We start from the raw sequence: 21,696 nt of genomic DNA, 5'->3' as shown, positions 1-21,696 counted from the left end.
CATTTCAGTAAACCTCTCCTGCAGCCTTGTTAAAGCTTTGACATTCTGTCTAAAGTATGGCATCCAGAACTACTATTTCACCTGAAGCTTCATCAATATTTTATATAGAGTTAGTACAAAAACCTTTCCTGTTTTTGTACTCTCTGCTTCCATTAATAAAAGTTGGGGATCCCACAATACATTTGACAGGAATGCTTTTATTTCAGTAGTTTTGGGGCTGCATGCCATCCAAATTCTGCTTTATATTGTAATTTACTTTGTGACCTGTTAGTACATCCTTAAAAATGGATTCCAACAATTTTTCCAACAACTGATGTCAGTCTAACTTGTCTGTTGTTTCCTATTTTCTCACTCATTTCTTCAATGATATTATTGACTACCTTCCAATCCACTGGAATTCTTCAGGAATGTAGAGAATTTTGGGAAACCACTACTTATGCATCCACTATCACTTATTTAAGAACCCAAATACGTGAGCCATCTGATGTGAGGGAATTGTTGGCTTTTAGTCCTGTTAACTGCACATTGTGTAGAGGCAAATTTAACGTGCAGCCAAGTTCAAGGGTACTTCCATCAGTCTGATGCAGAACCGACACTGGTTATTCCTTTTCTTTTTCCTGGTACTATTTTCAATTGATTTGTAATCGCTCCATTCTGGGCATTGAGCAAACTAACCACTATATAGACTCCAGCTTCAAAAGGATTAAAGCAAGGTAAATCATGCATACATGATGTGTTCCAGCAACATTTGGTCTCCTGGAAATAAGCACAGAGCTGGAATTTTAATTCCACCATAACTTTCAGAGAAGTTGCCCCAATTTCGCTTCCACTTGAAAGCCCATTCTCAAAACTAATTAGTGTTTATGAGAGTTAACTTTGTGTCCACCTTGAAATGTGAGCAGAGATTAATCATTTTCTATTTTAAGTTTTAACCCCGTGCTTTCAGCCTTTACATTCTGCGATAGAGTTATCTAGGAGGACAGTCAACACAATTTGACAGCGAGCTGCATCTGGTGGGAAACCACTCGGCCTCCAGCTCCGCGCTTACCCTTTAATGGCAATCTGGTGCCATTCCTCCAGATGATATTGGATCGAAACCACCGTATTGAAACAAAATCTTTGAAGAGGCTTTAATCCTCCGATACACAACGTTCAAGCACGGTGTTTAGTTTTGGGGAATGTGGAACTTGTGATACTTGCAATCTCACCAGCCAGCGCGGGGCGGCGATACATGGACACGCAATACGAGGTGAAGTGATTGACTCATTCTGAAAACACTGCTCCCGAAGCGGAGAAAGAATGAGCTGAAGAGAGGGGCGTGACATCCATCCGCTGTCAGCTGCGGCGAAATGTCAGCGCTGCACGGCCAACCTCCGACAGGGACTCGCAGCCAAGCAACTTGTAGATGCACGAATATGCACAACCTTCCCATCCGCTGAAAAACGCACGCCAGGGGATTCACTCCGAGGAAATGTCGATTTTAAGGGCGGGGTTAGGTTCTGAGCTCAGCCAATGACGGAGGGAGCTGTTGTGGATTGGTCATTGCCGCATGTTTACAACTCCTTCCACTTCCAGTAAACAACGATCAGACTGGAGAGGAATTAAAGGAGGTGCGGGTGGGTGTGCTAAATGAAAGCAGAGGTGCGGGTAAGTATGAAATTAAGGAGGAGAGAGTAAGTGCATATGAGTCCAGTTTTACAGTATAATAATCAAGTTTATTTTTTTAAATCACTGGTGGGTGGGTGTATTGATGTTCACTGACCCTTGGTGCAGATATTAACCACATCCCAGGAACAGAGAAGACCACAAGACTTTAATTCCCCAGCCACTTCTGGAAACACTTTACCCTTGATCTTCACTCGCTCGATGAGATAATACAATTCCACATGTTCCACCCAGTTCCATCTCATTGCTGCGCAGATGCTCATCATCTTCGGCTACATTTAAAGATCCTCAGCATTCTTCCTGTTGTACGTCTTGATGCTGTGTCCTCTGGTTCCTGGATCTGTGCCAATCAGGTGTTATTGCGCAAGTGATCTCAGGAGCTGTCCTATTGAAAATTACAGGCGTCAGCCATGACTCCAGAAGATTGTTGGTTCAAATCAGGGAATCATTGAAACTGATGGCACAGAAGGAGGCCTTTTACCCGCTTGTGTACAGACTGTAGGCTAATTCCCACTTTCCAGCTCTCGGTGTTACAGCCCTGAGGGCTATGGTATTTGTTAACAGTGGTGAAGCTTTCTGTCTCCACTACCCTTTCAGACAGTGAGTTACAGATTGTCCTCGCTCATTGAATGAAATTATTTCCCTCGGCTCTCTATAATTCATTTATTTTAAATCTTTGCCTCCTTGTTGTCGTCCTTTTTGCCAAGTGAAACAGGTAACTCCTCTGATAGTTGTATATGCCTCTCATAATTTTATTCACAGTTAAATCTCTTCTTAGACTGCTTTATTCCAAAGAAACAGCCCCAACCGAGCCAATCATAATTCTCCAGGCCTGGAAACATAAATCCCCTAAAACTCCTCCATAACTTCCAGGGTGCTATACTTCCATCCTCCAGTGTGATGACCAGAACTGTACACAGTACTCCAGCCGTGGCCCAACTAATGTTTAATGTAGTTCTGACATAAACTCTATTCTCTTGTATTTTATGCTGCAGCCATTTAAGGCAAGTTTCTAATGTACCATTCCAACCCCCGACCTACAACCCCTGCTGCCTTCAGATATCTGTCAATATGCATGCCAAGATCCCTCAATTTCTCTACATTTCTTTTACCATTTATCATGTATTTTCTTACTTCATTTGCCTTCTTTGACTGCATTACCTCACTCAATTGCATTCCGTTTTCCATCTTTGAGCTCATGAAGACACATAGTTGATAGTTTCCTTGGCCTAGAATTTTCTTCCTCAGTGTCAACCACATTAACAATTTGGTTTCATTGGCAACTCCTTAATGCAAGTCATTCTTATATAAGAATTATTCATAGCCCATGGTTTTGAGTACTTGATCTCAGCTGGTGCTTTGGAGTAGGGGTGCTGAGAGAATGGTGCTGTCAGAGGTGACACTGATTTCTGTCATTCCCCTGGAATTTTAGTTGTATAATGATTGAACCATAAGCATCTTCCAACAACACAGTATGAAACTAAGAGATCAGGATTTTGCATGTGCAGACGCTTTAAGCGTAAATTCTGAAGTTGTCCTCAGTGGTTTTAAGTTTTCCGCAAACTTGTTTTATAGTCTTCTCCATAAGGGAAATAAGTTGAACTGAGAAAAATCAGCTATTTCTGAATCAATTTGCCATAACATTCCCTGAAAATCGTATGTTAGTTGGATGAGATCTTGTGAGTTTTTGGAGCCTTGCAGCATGAAACCTCCAATTCCACACTGACCACCAAGCATCATTTACACTAATCCTATGCTAATCTTATTTTTATTCTCCCTAATTCACATCAACTCCCCCACCCCCTCAGATCTTATCACTCACCTACAGACATTACAGTGGGCAATTAACCCACTGACCTGCATGTCTTTGGGAGGTGGGAGGATACCACAGCTAGGGGAAACCCATGCAGATACAGAGAGAGCGTGCAAACTCCACATTGACAGCACTGAAGGTCAGGATTGAACCTGGGTCACTGGAGTTGTGAGACAGCAGTTGCACTAGCTGTGCCACTGTGCTGCTCTAAATGCTGTGTGCTGGGCCAAAATTACTACTAAGTTCTCTGTCCCTAAAAATTACTAATTTTATGTGTATTAACAAAATGTTGGAAATTTACACAATAGGTGTATGTGTGTGTGTGTGTGTGTGTGTGTGTATATGTTGGGGGGTGGGTTCATTCAGGCCACCATATTGATGTAGCTGGGAAGAGAGTTCTTGAGATTAATCCCATTTTTCAGGTGCGTGTTTAGCTTTGTAGGTATGGCAAATCAAGTATTAATCCAGGTGCTTTTTAAGTGTAAAAGGGGTTTCTCCATCAGGCACTCAGTCCCAGATGTTTATATACCTTAACTTTCCTCTAATTCTTATACCTATTCCTCAAGTGTTTTCTCCCTGTGTTTTCTGAAATAGGTCTTTCCTGTTCTGGCCTTCTACATCTCCCATAAAATATAGCTCCCATTGACTCAACATAACCCAACCTAACCAATCTCCTCTCATAAGTAAACTTTTACATTCCTGGCAACATCTTTGTAAAATCTCCTCTGAATCCTCTCATACTCTTGTGATTGAGTGACCAGAACTGCCTGCAATACTCTAAATATGGCCTATTTAATATTACTTCCAATATGCTTCCACAGATATTTCAAAATATTTGTGGATAAAAGAAGTATGTACTTTTATCTTTAACAAAGTTTATTCATGTTACTTCAGCTTCATTTTCAATCTTAAAAGTATGCCTCATACAATAGTTAGTGCTCTAAAATGTTTAAAGTATTAACTTAAAGTTGTACTTTGCCCCTCCTACTTGGTGTTTGTGGGAATATAATTAGCTGCCATTCAGTCTGATGACACCATTGCTGCAAGATATCAGGGATCCATGACAGTAGCCAAAGATGGAAAGGCCAGAGAATGCTCGGAAGACAGCTTTCTTCAAGGTCAGCTGATGAATGTGGATTCCTTCCATCAAGAGGTACAATGAAATAATATTCATATAAGGAATCCCTCTCACATTTGGCTGTTCTCCAAAATTTGTTTCCATTCTATGTCTGCTGCATAATGACATGCAAATTGTAAACCTAATCAACAGGTCCTGTACAAGCCTGATCCCAGGGCAGTCTGTGATCAAGCAGGTCAGAAATCTTAGATCCAACCTTCCCTCAATTCTCCCTTACTGCTGTACCACACCTGACTCCCAGCAACCTTCCTGCTGGAGTGAGTTATAGAACAAACATCTTCCCTCCAGAACCAAGAGCACCCACACTCAGTTAACGATTGACAGCACACTTATGCTTCATATATATGTACATTTGGTGCTGAGCTCCAAATCATATGACAAGATGAACCTTGTATGGAACATCAGAAGACAAATGTCCTCTATGAACCTGTCCCAGCTGTGCAACATTGGCCCTGATAATCAAGATTCACAATGAAAGCCTGGGAAGATTTCCTTATCTCGGCGGCCATTTCCCTAGTGAGCAGACATCGATGATGAAATTCACCAACACTTCCAGTGTGCAAGCACAGCCTTTGGCTTATTGATTAAAGAAGTATTTGAAGACCAAGACGTCAGGCCTAGCATCAAGACTGGGATCTACTGAGCAGCAGTGATCCCCAGTCTCACAGAGATAGGAACAATCTACAACAGCAACTTCAAACCACTGGAGAAGTACAACTAACACTGTCACCACAAAATCCTTCAAGTCTACTGCCTGGATAGACAAATCAATGTCAGTGCCCTTCCCAAGGTCAACATCCCCAGCCTCGAGGTCGATCATGCTCCACCACATCTGGATGGTGGTTCACATTGTCCCCAAGCCTGAACCCAGACTCCTCCGGAAACAAGTCCTTTAGTCTGAGCTCTATCACAGGAAGAGATATCCATGAGGACAGAGAAAATGCTTCAAGCATGTTCTTTTAAAAAGATTGTATCATCCTCATTGAGTCGTGGGAACCCTCTGCCCAAGACCACTCATAATGGAGAAGATCTGGGAAGGCACTATATACCTTGACTCTATCATGAGAGCATGCAGAGGCTATGTACAAAGAAGAGAAGGAGCACACATCATTCCAAGCTCCCCTTGTGTGCCACAGTCTGTGGATCAAACATTGCTCTTATCAGGCACCTCAGAACTCACAGAACCTGAGGGGAAGTGAGTCAAACTCGATTCCAATTAACTGCCTAAGGAGAAGAAGCTGAAAGCGAAATGCAGACGATTAATTCAGCCTCCCACCTGTCGTCTCTGGTGGACTTAAAGATCCCATGACCCTAATTAGAAGGAAGGCAGGAAGTTTTTCATTGTATTCTGCCCACAGCTTAGCCATCGATACACATTAAATCAATTGTTATATTGCTGTTTGTGGGACTTGGCTGTGCTAATTAATTTCTATGTTTCTGACTTTGCAACAGTGATGACACATCAAAAGATGCTTAATTAGCTGTAAAGTGCTTTGGGACACCCTGAGGTCATGAGGTCAGGCTTTTCACTCTGACTTTTCCTCAAAGTACAGTGCATAAAGAACTGCAGTTTTGTCACCATTTCTGTACTGCTGTAATGCTTGAAAATCCTAATTCCTTGTAGTGACCAGAGGTACTTCAGATGTGGCTGGATCATTATCATTTATCTGTTTTGTATTATAAAGCTGCATTTAGGGTCAATGCTTTAGGCTGTCAGAATCAAGATGATTGAGTAATTACCTTGTCAATCAAGCTTGCTGTTAATACTGCTGTAGATGATTGAAGGTGATTCAAAACACAGCAATTTTTATGTACTATTCCTTATTCATTGTAATTTTTTGGAGAAATTATCCTGTTTTAACTAGAGGTTGTTTCCTCTGCTCTTTATTTCAACTGATTACTAAATAAATTGATTTTGTTTCCTGTCTCACCTCCAATTTATTGGCTGATGCAGTGGGGCAGATCTTCCAAATCCTTACTGCCTTACTGATAAGATATCTTTATTAGTCACATGTACATCGAAACACACAGTGAAATGCATCTTTTGCGTAGAGTGTTCTGGGGGCAGCCTGCAAGTGTTGCCACGCTTCCATGGCAACATAGCATGCCCACAACATCCTAACCTGTACGTCTTTGGAATGTGGCAGGAAACCAGAGCACCTGGAGGAATCCCATGCGGACACGGGGAGAACGTACAAACTCCTTACAGACAGTGGTGGGAACACCCCTATTGCCACTTACCAGATTTCCTTTTCAGAGGTCTGGGCTCCAGCAGAGTCTGACTTCATTACCATCTGGTTCAATTACTAGCAATATTTCAGGCCCTGGAGCAGAGCACTGACCTCTCTGTAGAGCTCAGCATTCTAGCGGCATCTTCCTCTCCTTACACAATTCAGAGCACCCTGTGCCTGTCAGTCTTGCCACAACCATATGAGCAGAGCAGGTGAGCAGCAACATGTCATAACATTTCTATCAGTGTCATCACTACATTAAGGATGTTTTATACATTTTTTTTATTAATAGATAAGGCCATTTATTACCCATCCCCAATAGCCCTGAGAATGTGGTGGTGAATTGCTGCATTGTTCTGGTGAAGGTATTGCAATGATGCAGTTGGGAAGGGAGATCCAGGATTTAGACCCAGCAACATTGAAAGAACTGTGATATATTTCAAGTCAGGATGATATGTGACTTGGAGGGGAATCTGCAGCTAATGGTGTTCTCATGCACCTGAAGCTACACTTTCCATCACTTTCCTGATGATTGCGGGTAGACTGAATGTGCAATAATTAGTTGGAGGGAATTGTCCTGCTTTTTGTGAAAAGGACCGAGCTGGGCAATTTTCCATTGTTGGGTAAAAGCCAGTGCTGTAACTGTACCATAATCACTTGGCTGGAGGTAGAGCTTGATCTCATAAACTTGATGGGCCTATTGGCCTCCTATACCTTAGGAATTATGAGGTGTGACAGGACTACAGAGCTTTGATCTGACCCTTAGTTGTACGACTCCTTTGCTCTGTCTGTTGCACACCATTCAGCATGCATGTTATCCAGTGTTGCAGCTTGCTGCTCTTCCCACAAAAGTGTAAACTCTTACTGAACCAGGATTCATACCCTGGTTTGTGATAGTAATGGTAGAGAAAGGAATGTGTTGGGCCTATTCCTTCTGCTGCTGCTGGTCCACAGTTTCTCATGAATGCCCAGTTTTGAGCTGCTAGATCTGTTCTGAACCTGTCCTATAACACAAATGTACAGCCACACAACACAACGGAGGGTCTGCTTAGTGCAGAGATGTTAACTGTTACACCTACAAATGTGCCCATGGATAGGTGCATCGGCCTCAAGTAGATTGATGTTGGTTAGCCCAGGTAGGTTTAGACCCCTTGTTGCTTTGGTCACAACCTGGTGCAGATCTTCTGTCAGCTACGTCCTGCAGCATTTGGCCAATGGTGATGCTACCAAGCCACTCCTGGTGATGGACTCTGAAGTCCCACATCTGGGGTGTGTTCTGTGCCCTTGCTTCTTTCATTGTGTTTCTTCCAAGTGTTACTCATCATGGAGGGACCTGCGGTTTTCTGAATTTAGTGCCTGGGTGGTCCAGTTTTATCCAATATTCTGCTTTAACATAACAGTTATGATTGTAAGTGAACAGCTTGCAAGGACATTTCAGAGCCAGCCATCTTCCTGTGGATTTGGGAGTCACATGTAGGCGAGACCAGGTAAAGATGGTAGATTTCCTCCTTCTAATAGGATGAGTGAACAAAATGGGTTTTACCTGACAGTGCAGTAGTGGTCCTCATTACTAATGTGACAATTCTTTAGTAAATTCAGATATTGGTATTAACTGAATCTACATTCCACAGTTGCTATGGTGGGATTTGAATTGCTGTCTCTGGATTACCAATCGTCTAACCACTCTATCACCACCATAGCAAACAACAGAAGGCAGTGTTGCCTGTTGAGGAGTGATTAAAATCAAGAGTGCTCAAGAAGCCAGATTCAGAGGAGTGATGAGACCTCATGGGTTGCAGTGTTGGAGGAAGTCACAAAGGAAGGGAAGGTGAAGCCACAGAGTGGTTTGAATGCAAATATGAAAATGTTAAAATTGCATCATAGATGGACTAAGATTCAGTGTGGATGAACACAAAAGTGATAGGCAAAGGGGTCTTGTCCTGAGTTAGCATATAGACAGCAAAGTTCGCGTTTACCGTCTATGTAAGATGCATCCAGAGTTAGAAAATGCATTGAAAATGGTATCAGCAGCAGATGAGCTGAGGAAGTAAGCAGTCTTGCTAATAAAATGGATGTGGGTTATGAATAGTTTGGTTTTGCCTTGGATACCAACTTAGGAGACTCTTAGACTCTAAGGCTAGGGAGCTGAGTTATGGGGGAGACTAAAAACACTGCCATCAGTGTTGCAAACATTTAGTGGGAGGAAATATTTGCTGATGTAACACTGTTAGCCGAGCAGTGTAACAGGTCAGAAGCAACATTCATCTGCATTTGAAATATGAAACAGCTTGGACTTTGTTGCCTTCAATATGTCATATATAATCTATATCATATATAATCTATGGGAATTTCCTCATGTATTTAGTCCTGTGGCACTGCACAGGTGAAGTTAATACCAAGTATAATCTTGAAATAATCTAGAAGGTAAAAGATAACATTGTTGAAGCATCATTCAGTCCCTATTTTAAAGATTCACATTTTATCCAATAAGAATTTAAGGAGCAGAGTTTCTCTACAGAATGAAGTAAAGAGTTAGAAAACTATGACAATTTAGGCACATGACTTAATTGTTAATGTGGTTTCCACTGTAAATGTGATATTAAAAAGTAAACTTCCTCCATTCACCAAGCTCCTCAGCATGTCACAAAGTACTTTGTAGTTGGTGAAATCTAGTCCATGTTGTAATAAAGAAACTGGAAATTTGTAATAAAAGTAGCTGCTATAGAAGTTTGCGAAAATTGTAAACACATAGACAATGTTTTGCAAAGAGGTATGTGGAAATCCACATTTTGTTTATTGCAAACTTTTGTAATTCCTGCTGTAAACACTCCTTCCTGCTATAGGTGGTGTAGTAACATCTCAGTTTTGTTTCTGTTTCATCTCTTCAGCCTAAACTACAGAAAAATCAAAATTCTCCAGCAAACTATGGCAATCAAGCTATTATATCCTGAACTGTTGTAGTTCAAGGTACCATGCGTTTCAATTCCACTGTGGTAAATTGTCAAATTAAATTCATTAAGTCTACTCATTTGTAGGCTGGCAACAGACAAAATGACTGTGAAAAGTCCTGGAATGTTGTTAAAAATCCCAACTGTTCACTAATAGCCTTTGAGGATGAATCTGCCAGGCCTTCTCAATCTGACGTTCTGACACCAGCCCTAAACTATTCCTTCAGGGCAACATGGAACAGTAACATCCATTTATATAGCATCTGTACAATAATAACATTATCCCATGGGACAGTTAACAAACAAATAAACTGATGCTGAACAACATTTTTTAAATTATTCATTTAAGGGATGTGGCTTCGCAGGCTGAACCAGCATTTAATTGCCCATCCACAGTTGCCCATTGAGAAGGTGGTGGGAAGTTGTCTTCTTTAATTGTGGCAGTCTTTGAGGTGTGGGTATCCCCACAAAGCTGTTAGGGAGAGAGTTTCAGGATTTTGACCCTGTGACAGTGAAGGAATGGTGATCTATTTCCACATCATGATGGTGTGTGGCTTGGAGGGCAACTTCCAGGTGGTCGTGTTTCCATGCTTTTGCTTCCCTTGTCCTTCTAGCTGGTGGAGGTCTTGCATTTGAAAGGTGCTGTCCAAGGAGTCTTGATGAATTGCTGCAACACATCCTGTAAATACTACTCACAAAAAGTGCTGGAGGAACTCAGCAGGTCAGGCAGCATGTATGGAGGGAAATAAACAGTTGGCGTTTCGGTGCCAAGACCCTTCATCAGAACTGGAAAGGAAGAGGGCAGAAGCCAGAATAAGACTTCCCCATCTCACCTGGACTTGCCTATCACCTGAACTCACCTGCGTGTGCTCCTCCCCCTCCCCCCACCTTCTTATTCTGGCTTCTGCCCTTTTCCTTTCCAGTGCTGATGAAGGTGGTCTTGACCCAAAACGTCGACTGTTTATTTCCCTCCATAGATTCTGCCTGACCTTCTGGGTTCCTCCTGCACTTTTTGTGTATTGCTCCAGATTCTAGCATCTGCATAATTTCTTGTGTCTCCTGTTGATAGTACTAACTCTGCTACTGTACATTGGTGGTGGAGTGAGTGAATAGTTGTGGATGGGGTGCCTTTCATATCGGCTGCCATGTCCTGTATGGCGTGGAGTTTCTTGAGTGTTGTTGAAGGTGCACTTATCCAGACAAGCTCCAATACACTCCTGACTTGAGCCTTGTAGATGATGGACAGGTTTAGGGGAGTTAAGAGGTGAGTTGTTTGCTGCAGGATTCGTAGCCTTTGACCTGCTCCTCTAGCCATATTGTGAATATGAAAACCAGTCTTACCCTCCATGGACTCTGTCTACACTTCTTGCTGCCTCAGAAAAAGCAGCCAGCATAATTCAAAGATCCCTCCCACCCTAGACCTTCTCCCTTCTCCTCCACTTCCTTCAGGCAGAAGACACAAAAGCTTGAAAACATGCACTACCAGGCACAAGTGACAGCTTTTACCCCACTGTTATAAGACTCTTGAATAGACCTCTTGTACATTGAAGATGAACTCTTGACCTACAATCTACCTCGTCATGGCTCTTGCACCTTATTGTCTACCTGCACTGCACTTTCTTAGTAACTGTAATACTATATTCTGCATTCTGTTATTGCTTTTTCTGTGCTACCTCGATGTACTTATGTTTTGAAATGAAATCTGTATGGATGGCTTCAAGACTAAGTTTTTCACTGTATCTCTGTAGTGTGACAATAATAAACCAAAACCAAACATATGGCTACTCCAGCCCATTTTCTAGCCAATGATAACCCTCGAGGGTATTGATAGTAAGAGGTAAGACATAAGAGGTAAATGACAAAAAACTGGGACAAAGAGGTAAGTTTTAAGGTGCATCATAAAGAAGAAAGATGGACAATGGAAGGGAATTCCTGAGTTCAAGGTTTTGACAACTGAAGGTGTAGCTCTCAATTATGGAGCCATTAAAATTCAAAGATTCTAAAGAGGGCAGGATTGGAGAAGTGCAGATTTTCCAAGTATTATGGGACTGGAGATGTTTATACTGATAGGAAGGGACAAATCTGTGGAGCTATTTAAAACCAAAGATTACTTTTGAATGAAAATGATGTTTAATTGATGGTAAAAATAAATCCTTATTATAATCTGTTTCTGGTTATGCCATTAGATGGACAATGCAGTGTCCCTGCCTACCTCAGTCCATCTCAAGTGGCTTTGTTGAGGAACATTGGGTGTGGGACGTTAACGCCAAGTCACCAGCAGTACAACTTTCTCCTTGTCAGAGAGCTGTTTACTTCCATATTGACCCCATCTTACAAAGTGAAGGTACAGCTGGAGTTAGAGGAACCAAAGGTGATGTCTTTTTTTGTTCTTTGATCCCAACTAATGCAAGTCTAAATGAAGCTTTATTTTATATACACTATCAGGTGTTTCATTTAACACAGCTAGTGCAACAATGGTGATCAGCTGCCTAGGTCTGGAGTCCTTCAGTGCCTTTCAACCTCCACGTGCTACTATTATCCACTGCAGTGTGTGGATCAGATCATTTTTTTTATGTTGGCATGGTCCTAAGGATGAGAGTTATCCCCCATTATTCTGTTTTAAGTATACAGGGAAAAAAACTTGATTCTAGCATCAAAAAGGTAACAGGAGAATGTGAAATTTGTGACTGATATATTAAAATCACTTTCTCACCCTGGGATAAAAAAAATTGCACCTACATTGATTCTGAAATTTGTTTGTTCACCTGGTAAGCAATCACCACTGCTTTGGAATTCAGTCACATTCATCTTACAACATATTAAAACATCCAACCAGGTGGACTGAATGATTCAGAGAAGTGTCTCACTACCACCTTCCTGGGGTCATTTAGAGATATTAAATAATCATTGGCCTTGAACAACATTTCATTTCTGGCTCACTTCATTTTCCTGAAAATTCTTATTAATTATATTTCCTGTGATGACCTTACATCAATTTTCCCAAGAATAAGGCTTATCAGATTATTTCTTAATCAATTACTTTTAATTCTCTTCAATCATTGTAAATGTCATTTTATGCAGCAGACCTGGTCAATTTTCTATTCTGTTTTTTTCTGCCTAGTTGGCCTTCCAATTTTGCTGTTATTCTGTTGTGCAAAACAAAATATTGAAAACTACAAAAAAAAGCATTTTTTTAAAGTCCACCTCCTTTGTTGCAGCAGGGATGTCAACTTGTTTTAAAGGAAATCATTAATGTCTACATTGAAATAGGACTTTGAGGGATATCATATGAATGCGGCAGCGTTTCACCACAAATATTTTTCAAGAATAATTTCAAGACTCTTTTTCTTTTCCCACAGGAGAACCTGCTGAGTTCCCTAGCATTTTGTTTTTATTTCGAAATTTCAGCATCTGTTATTGATTTTCATATAAATCTGCATGTTGTGTGGAGTTGCACGTTTAATATATTGGTGCGTGGTGACTAACATTACTAAATGCTATTTTCGTTCACCATCATGTTATTCCTCTAGGTTTCGTTCATGGAGAGCACTATTGGGAAGTTAAGTTTCTTGAACCTCCCTATGGTACTTCTGTAATGGTGGGTGCTGGGACAAAGCAAGCACAGTTACACCTTGGGAATTATCAATTTATAAATATGTTAGGTGAGTAATATAAAAGGTGTAAGTATTTGGTCAGTACATGGACTTTTAAAGTTTTAAAGTTTTAAAGTTGGCCTTGCCACAAATAAAAATTTTTGCCATGACCTAAAAATCTTTGACTTCTGCACCCATGTGGCTCCATCCTGGGTAGAGTAGGAAGTTTATCAACAGAAACATTTATCTCTGATCATGAAGCAATAAAGTAAATCAGAAAAGTAAATGTAGATACTAGAAAACTTAACAAACAACAGAAAATACTGCTTTGCTAATAATATGTAGAAAGAGAACCAGAGTTTCAAGTTGATGATCCCTTCCTGGAAATTTCTCTCTTCTCTCTGGGATTTCTATTTGTCTCTTTTATCTTGGTCACCATCTTTGATTTCTGTTTCCCTTCTTGTTTGAGACAATGTGTTGACCAAACCTTGCTTCCACAGCTACTTCTCTTTCCTTAACAAATGTCTCTCACTCACACCATGTGGATTCCAGCTGAAATTCCACCTTTCATATTTTAAGTCCACCCATGATTGCAGATAAAATTATAAACATGTTCGACTGGATGCTTGAGAATTCTACATCTGTTATTAACTTATAGTATTTGTAAACCATCTGGAACTGTTCATAGAAATTATCCTTTAGCTGGTACATCTTCTTTATCCAGTCACTTAAACCGTGTATGTTCACAGTGTCTCAGCATTATATCACTAAAATAGAGTACTTTATAAATCATAGTCTGTTCTGATAGCTGTCTAAATGCAAAGTAATACAGGTGTTTTTCTTCTTTGTGATATCATAAGCTTGCTGATCCAGCTATTTTCCCCCCATCTTGATGATTGACTGACAAATCAAAGACCAAAATCATTTATTTCTATTAAAGTTTGGAATGGGGATTAAATTCAAATAAAGGGGTCAAAATTCCTGATTCACCATTTTTATTGCTGAAACATGTTTTATGTACTTCATGTCACTCTTACAGTCTGCATTGCTCTTATTTCTGCTATTCCTAATTACCTCTCATGACATGTATTTTTCTTCTATTAGATTGTTTTGCAGTTCTTATTTTTAAAGATTGTATTTCTCTCATTTTCACACTTTTTGAGATCTTTCCTATTCTTCCTACTTCTATTTCAAGTTTCAGCACTCCTAATTAAAATGCTCTGGATTTTCTTGCTGTAATGGCAGTGAAATGATTGTCATTCATGTCTATTACTTAATGAAAGAGATGGTGATTTTGGGGCTTAAGACAGAAATCCTAAAGTTGCTATAGTGATACAGCCTATCACTGCAAACTTACTGTTTGCTCTTTTTCTAGTGGAATCAAAGAAAATCATATGAATTCACTGAAATTTCAGCAATTTGTTTACTGGTCTTGCAAAATATACTGAAAATCTTATGGTTTGTCACGTGACATCAATGTGAGTTTTTCATATTACTGTAAGCCATTAATACTGCCAAACAAACACTAACCCTTAAAACTATTTCTATGAATATGTATTACAATTCCCTAAGATATATACTTTCAAACAGATTTGAAAATAATTTTATTTTTCTTGGCTTGTGCGAGGTTTCATTGGATCTTTTGATACCAACTTACATGTCCTGATCATAACTTCTCAATTTTTGGGGTTGATCACTGTAGTACGTGTTGTTCTTAATAACTATTCAGATTTGTCATAGTCCTGGAACACAGTGGAATGCCAATTGATTGACACAATCAGAATTTGTGTTTGTAATAATGGTGAAATGCAATCAGTTAAATCCAGAAATTATTGTCAGTGATAGCTGCTTCTTCACTGGTGGCAGCTCTGTCGCAGCTTTTGCAGATACAATCTGTGAAATATTCAATTTGTTGTGTGTCATCTAATTGACTTTAGAATAGCATAATTACTGCTGAACAAACTTGCTCATCCTGAAAAATGACTTGTCTGTATGGATTTTCATTGCCCTGGATAACATTGAACAATTTTGTGGATATAAAAATAATAAAATGTACTTTTAAATTTTATGATATCTCTACCATAGTTTGTCATAGTTATTATTTTTGATTCTTCAAAATGTTTAAAAAGTTATATAAAATTAGTGCGTTTTACTTTGCTATTGGAGAATATTTTTATTATGGTTGGTTGCTTTACCAGCTTAATGACATCATGGTTGGTGAATGCTTCAGATTCCCAATTAAAGAGGCCTGGGAGCAAATCCACATGAAGAGACCATTTAATCATTTTTTTTTTGGTTGGTTTTCCAAGTGGCTGGTAGTGAGTGTTGCTCCTTCATCCTAGTGGAAACATCCACATCAAAGTTTTCTTTGAATTAATCTATTATCTAACCTGAAGTTACTGCCTTTTCATAGGAATGGATTCTGAAAGCTGGGGTTTATCTTACAAAGGTACGGTCTGGCATTGTGGACAAAGCAGGCAGTACACTGAACCATTCTACGAGAAAGCTACAATCATAGGAGTCGACTTAAATCTGTATGATGGTACTATGGCCTTTTATAAAAATGGACTCCATTTGGGGGTAGCGTTCACAGGCCTCAATAAGGTAATTAATGCAGACAGGCATAGATTATACTTTTTGTTTATTGTATCACGAACATAGGAACACTACAGCACAGTACAGGCCACGTCGCCCACAATGTTGTGCCGACATGTTATCCTGCTCTAAGATCTATCTAACCCTTTCCCTCCCACGTAGCCCCCTATTTTAACTATCATTCATGTGTCTATCTAGAGTCTCTTAAATGTCCCTAATGTATCTGCCCCCACAACCTCTGGCCGACAGTGCATCCCCACGCACTCACCACTCTCTATGTTAAAAAACTTACCCCTGCATCCCCCTTATACCTTCCTCTAATCACCTTAAAATTATGTCCCCTTGTGTTAGCCATTGTCGCACTGGGAAAAAGTCTCTGACTGTCCACTTGATCTGTGCCTCTGGTCATCTTGTATACCTCTATCAAGTCACCTCTCATCCTCCTTCTCGCCAAAGAGAAAAGCCCAGACTCACTTAACCTATCCTCAGAGGACATGCTCTCCAATCCAGGCAACATTCTGGTAAATCTCCTCTGCATCCTCTCTAAAGCTTCCACATCCTTTCTATAATGAGGTGACCAGAACTTGAACACAATACTCCAAGTGTTGGTCTGACCAAGTTTCTGTAGAGCCGCAACATCACCTTGTGACTCTTGAACTCAATACCTGACTAATGAAAGCCAACACTCCATACGCCTTCTTAACAACCCTATCGACCTGCATGGCAACCTTGAGGGATCTACGGACGTGCACTCCAAGATCCCTCTGTTCCTCCACACTGCTAAGAGTTCTGCCATTAACCTTGTATTCTGCCTTCAAATTCGATCTCCTGAAGTGTATCACTTCACACTTTTCTGGGTTGAACTCCATCTGCCACTTCTCAGCCCAGCTCTGCATTCTATCAATATCCTGTTGTTATCTACAGCAATCTTCTACACTATCCACAACACCACTAACCTTCGTGTTATCTGCAAACCTCCTAACCCACCCTTCCACATCCTCATCCAAGTCATTTATAAAAATCACAATGAGCAGGGGTCCCACAACAGATCCCTGCGGAACACCACTGGTCACAGACCTCCAGGCAGAATACGCTCCATCTACTGCCATCCTCTGTCTTCTATGGGCGAGCCAATTGTGAATCCACACAGCCAAGTTTCCCTGGATCCCATGCCTCCTGACTTTCTGAACCAGCCTTCCATGAGGAATCTTATCAAACGCTTTACTAAAATCCATGTACACCACATCCACTGCTCTACCTTCATCAATGTGCCTTGTCACACCCTCAAAGAATTCAATCAGGTTCGTGAGGCATGACCTGCCCCTCACAAAGCCAAGCTGACTGTCCCTAATCAGCCTATGCTTCTCTAAATGCCCATAAATCCTGTATCTAAGAATCTTCTCCAGTAATTTGCCCACCACTGAAATAAGACTCACTGGTCTGCAATTCCCAGGGTTATCCCTACTCCCTTTCTTAAACAAAGGAACAACATTTGCCACCCTCCAATCATCTGGCATTACTCCTGTGGCCAGTGAGGATATAAAGATCATCGCCAAAGGTGCAGCAATATCTTCCCTTGCTTCCTGTAATAACCTTGGATATATCCCATCCGGCCCTGGTGACTTATCTATCCTAATGTTTTTCAAAAGTTCCAGCCCATCCTCTTTCCTCATGCCAACATGTCCTAGCGTATTAGCCTGTTGTACGCCATCCTCACAAACATCAAGGTCTCTCTGGTGAATACTGAAGCAAAGTATTCATTAAGGATCTCCCCTACCTCTTCCGACTCCAGGCACGTTTCCTCCTTTATCCCTGATCGTTCCTACCCTCACCCTAGTCATCCTCTTCACATACGTGTAGAACGCCTTGGGGTTTTCCTTGATCCTACTCACCAAGGACTTCTCATGTCCCCTTCTAGCTCTCCTAAGTCCATTCTTAAGCTCCCTCCTGGATACCTTGTAACTCTCCAGAGCCCTGTCTGATCCATGCTTTCTAAACCTCAGGTAAGCTTCTTTCTTCCTTTTGACAAGATATTCTGCATCTCATGTCAACCACGGTTCCTTCACTCTACCATCCTTACCCTACCTCAATGGGACAAATTTATCCAGAGACCCATGCAAGTATTCCTTAAACAACCTCCACATTTCCACTGTGCACTTCCCCAAGAACATCTGTTCCCAATTTACACACCCAAGTTTCTGCCCAGTATGACAATTTATTTACGTTGCATTCAATGAAAGAAGCTTCATCATGCAAGTCATCGGCAATAGGTTCTTTACTTTCTGGGCTTGATAAGATAGACTTGGATGGCACAATGGATGATAAAATCATCTCTTAGCCCTAGGTTAGAATTGAATCCAGTTTAAACCAATTTTTCTTTCCCTGTTCTAGGAATCAACTGTGAAGAACTTGAGCAGTTGAATCAGTCTGTGATTGGTACTTTAACCTGTATTATCTATGGATCATTGGCCTCAGAGCAAGAATAGGAAATTTAAAGCCACACACTAGTATTACAAAGAGCACCGATATGCTTGCTGACAATTTGAAAACTGCATTTGACCATAATTTGGGAATTATTCATGGTGGCTGCATGTTATGTACCAGATTGTTCTATTTCTCAGGGTTACTATCATTTCGCAATCATTAGCAATGTAAATTGATCACAAACCTAATATGAAGACATCATGTCCATCAAATTGAAGATTATAATCTATTTGAAATATACCACTCCAGATTTTAAAAGTATCTTCCTTTGTCTGGCATGAATTGACAATCAAAAATCAAATGGTATTGCACCGATAGAGTGTTGAATATTTATGGAGGGGAGAATAAAATTGTAGATGATAAGGCTGAAGATACTTTACTTGCTGACTCTGCGTGACACTGACCCCAGTTTCATTTGGATTCTTGCAGGTTGGAGTGCCCCTGTATCCCATTGTCAGTTCCACAGCTGCAGAAACAGAACTTGAACTAGTGATGAGAAGTTGCCGGTTTCTGTCACTGCAAGAACAATGTTTGTACACAGTCCTACAACATCTAGTTGATGAAGTCCACATAGACACACTGCCATTGCCTGGATTCATCAGAAGACAACTTAAAGAATTCTAAGTGTGGCAGACATTTTCATTTTAATGACCAGAATTATTATGCTCCACAAAATGGCTTCTGCAGTCTCCTTTAAACCTCCATAATTCAGTGTCTGGATTCTTGGGGGGCGGTGGTAATAAAACTATATATGATCCCCAAACATGAAGGTGGTAATGCAGACTATATCTTAAAAAGGAATTAAGCTCTTTGTATTAATATGTGAAAAGGATTAATCTAGGAGTATGGCTTAGAGAATGCAATTCATATATTTTCTCACAATTTTTGGACTTCAAAAGTGCTAATATTTTCAGTCAACCAAAGATATTAGACATGTTAACAAATAATTGTGAATGACAAGAAATATATGTTTATGATTAACAGTCAGCATTATAAGATACTATTACAAAGTATTTAAGGAAAAATATAAGAATGGAGGACTTTAACCAAAGACTGAGACCAAGGACTAAACCTTTTAATGTTTCTGCAATGTATCAGGAAAAATAAGTAAAACTTAAGTTATTGATGCTCATCATTTACAATATTCTTAGGTCCAATATACATGGTGTACTAAGAATGCTGAAATTGGCAAATTTATTTTGCATAGGCAAGGATGCAATATTTTACTGTTCAAAACAATTAAGTAGAGGAATTTGAAATGGTACTAATTTCAGGCTTTCATTTAATTAAGCTCATAGCCAGTTTTGTCTTTTTTTAAATTTATTGTTTAATTTACAAAATGGAATTGAACATAATAATGTTCAAAAATATCAATGCAAACAGTAACATCTGCTGGTCAATTTTTAAAAATATATGCTCATATTTGTGAAAGAGTTAAACAGTATTTACAAAAAGCAACACGAAGTACAGTAGATGTTAAACAATTTTACTCCAACATACAATTTTAAAATTATATTAACGTTGCATGAGGAGATAGGTTGTCTTCAGTTTAGCTCACAATGAGTTCCTAGTTTCATGTGTAAAGTGGAGGTGTGCATATGGTGAGATAATTTCATTGGTCATCTCAGCTTATTCTACATATCAATTTTCTGCTCTTAGAAGAGCAGCAACAATGGAGACAGGTGCCAGCCTCCATTTAGAGAATGGTACACGATAGGAGGCACACTGAAATGGAATGGAAGAAAATAGGGTGGAGTTTCTTCTGAAAAAAAATCATAAGGAATTTTGGGACATTGTACATTTTTAAAGTAAGTGCCATTTACTATATCAGTAAGAATGAAAATGCACAAGTAATTGTAACAATTACTAAGAATGAAATGAGAACGCATCTTGGAGCACTGTTCAAAAATGTTTGCATGTTAATGAAATGTTTATCCAAGTAGATATGCTGAAAGGCACTGAAGCTTAAAGGTAAATCCATGTAACAATCATGGCAGTGAGAGGCTAAAGAGATTGTTGAGTCAGGAGGCCACCCACACCTGGAAGCTTCCACTTGCAGAATATTAAAGCTAATTCAAGTGAAATCAACCAGCAGTTAAACAAAAGAAATTCTACTGCTGCAATGAAATTGAATTGCCTTTCATTCATATGAAGCTGGTTGCTTTTTTGTTCTTTTGAAATCATTGAGGATTCTTAAGAGTTACTTTGTTCAAAAATAACACAATACATTTAAACTTGAAATGTGAAAAAAAAGTCAGTGAATTGTCCAGGAATTCGACAGAGTGGAACATTACGTGCTAAAATGTTAACTATTTACCCTTTTAAGCCTATGTTTCAGAGACCATAGATGTATCCTCGAGAGGGAGTTATTAAACAATGTATTTGGAGAGTTTGACTCTTTGAAAGGACTGATAATAGGGAAATAATTAGAAGTTTAATTTATGTATTTGAGGCATGTTTTAGAATAAATAAAGCTTAACAAAATACTTTAAGTATTATCATTTTATTATATCATCCCCTAAAGTTGTATAGCTGAAGGAAGCACGTTTTATTATTTATGTTACATAAAAATGGCTCAACATTAGTCTACATTTACCATTTTAAAAACTAAAAATACCTTTAAAATACGTGACAATAAAGGCTTACACAATGAAGTGACTGATAAGAGTATTATTTATTTATAATTTCAGTAACACTTTGCTAAAATAGTACTTTGAATGAGTTTGTACAAATTTTGAATTTGTAAAGCAATCTTACTGCCATGGATCATGGTTGCAGGAGGCAGGCCCTCTAATACTTGACTTTTTTTTTAAAGAAACAGTGCTCTGGCTGAAATTGGTAAATTCAACAACAAACCTGTAATCTCTTGGCTTACATATTCAATACAGTATTGATTAAGAGAGTGGACAGATGGAGTTCAATAAGGGGAGGTGAGAAGCCATCCACTTTGAATTCGAGACAGAGAAAATGATGTATTTTTTAAACAGTTAAAGGTTCAGAACTTTGGAAGAGTGAAGGGACTGAGGTAACCAGGTATATAAATCAATAAAAAGCACATGAAAGATACAAAATGTAATTCTTATACTAAGGAAATATCGACCTTTATCTCAAGAGAGCCAGAAAACAATAGGGAGTAGGTGGTGCTTTGATTCTCTGAACCTTGGTCATGATCTAAAATACTGCATTCAATTTGGGTACCAAATCGTCAAAAAAAAACTGGTTTTGTAAG

General features: G+C 39.6%; 1 protein-coding gene across 2 annotated transcripts; it reads left to right on the top strand.

Annotated features, from left to right (window-relative positions):
• Window positions 1-1,543: 1,543 nt before the first annotated feature.
• On the top strand, window positions 1,544-21,101 carry si:dkey-23n7.10 (SPRY domain-containing SOCS box protein 3). Of its 2 annotated transcripts, XM_052029387.1 has the most exons (5): window positions 1,544-1,647; window positions 11,982-12,166; window positions 13,326-13,457; window positions 15,802-15,992; window positions 18,897-21,101. In XM_052029387.1, the coding sequence occupies exons 2-5, from the start codon at window positions 11,989-11,991 to the stop codon at window positions 19,089-19,091; spliced, it is 696 nt and encodes a 231-aa protein (XP_051885347.1). In that variant the 5' UTR covers window positions 1,544-1,647; window positions 11,982-11,988; the 3' UTR covers window positions 19,092-21,101. The 2 variants fall into 2 exon arrangements, with proteins under 2 accessions (XP_051885347.1, XP_051885349.1); XM_052029389.1 differs by lacking the exon at window positions 13,326-13,457.
• Window positions 21,102-21,696: the final 595 nt, after the last annotated feature.

This window comes from Pristis pectinata, chromosome 14 (assembly GCF_009764475.1).
Source record: "Pristis pectinata isolate sPriPec2 chromosome 14, sPriPec2.1.pri, whole genome shotgun sequence".
Classification (NCBI taxonomy): domain Eukaryota; kingdom Metazoa; phylum Chordata; class Chondrichthyes; order Rhinopristiformes; family Pristidae; genus Pristis; species Pristis pectinata.
Note: the sequence above shows the minus strand (reverse complement) of the source record. Positions and strands in the feature narration are given on the sequence as shown.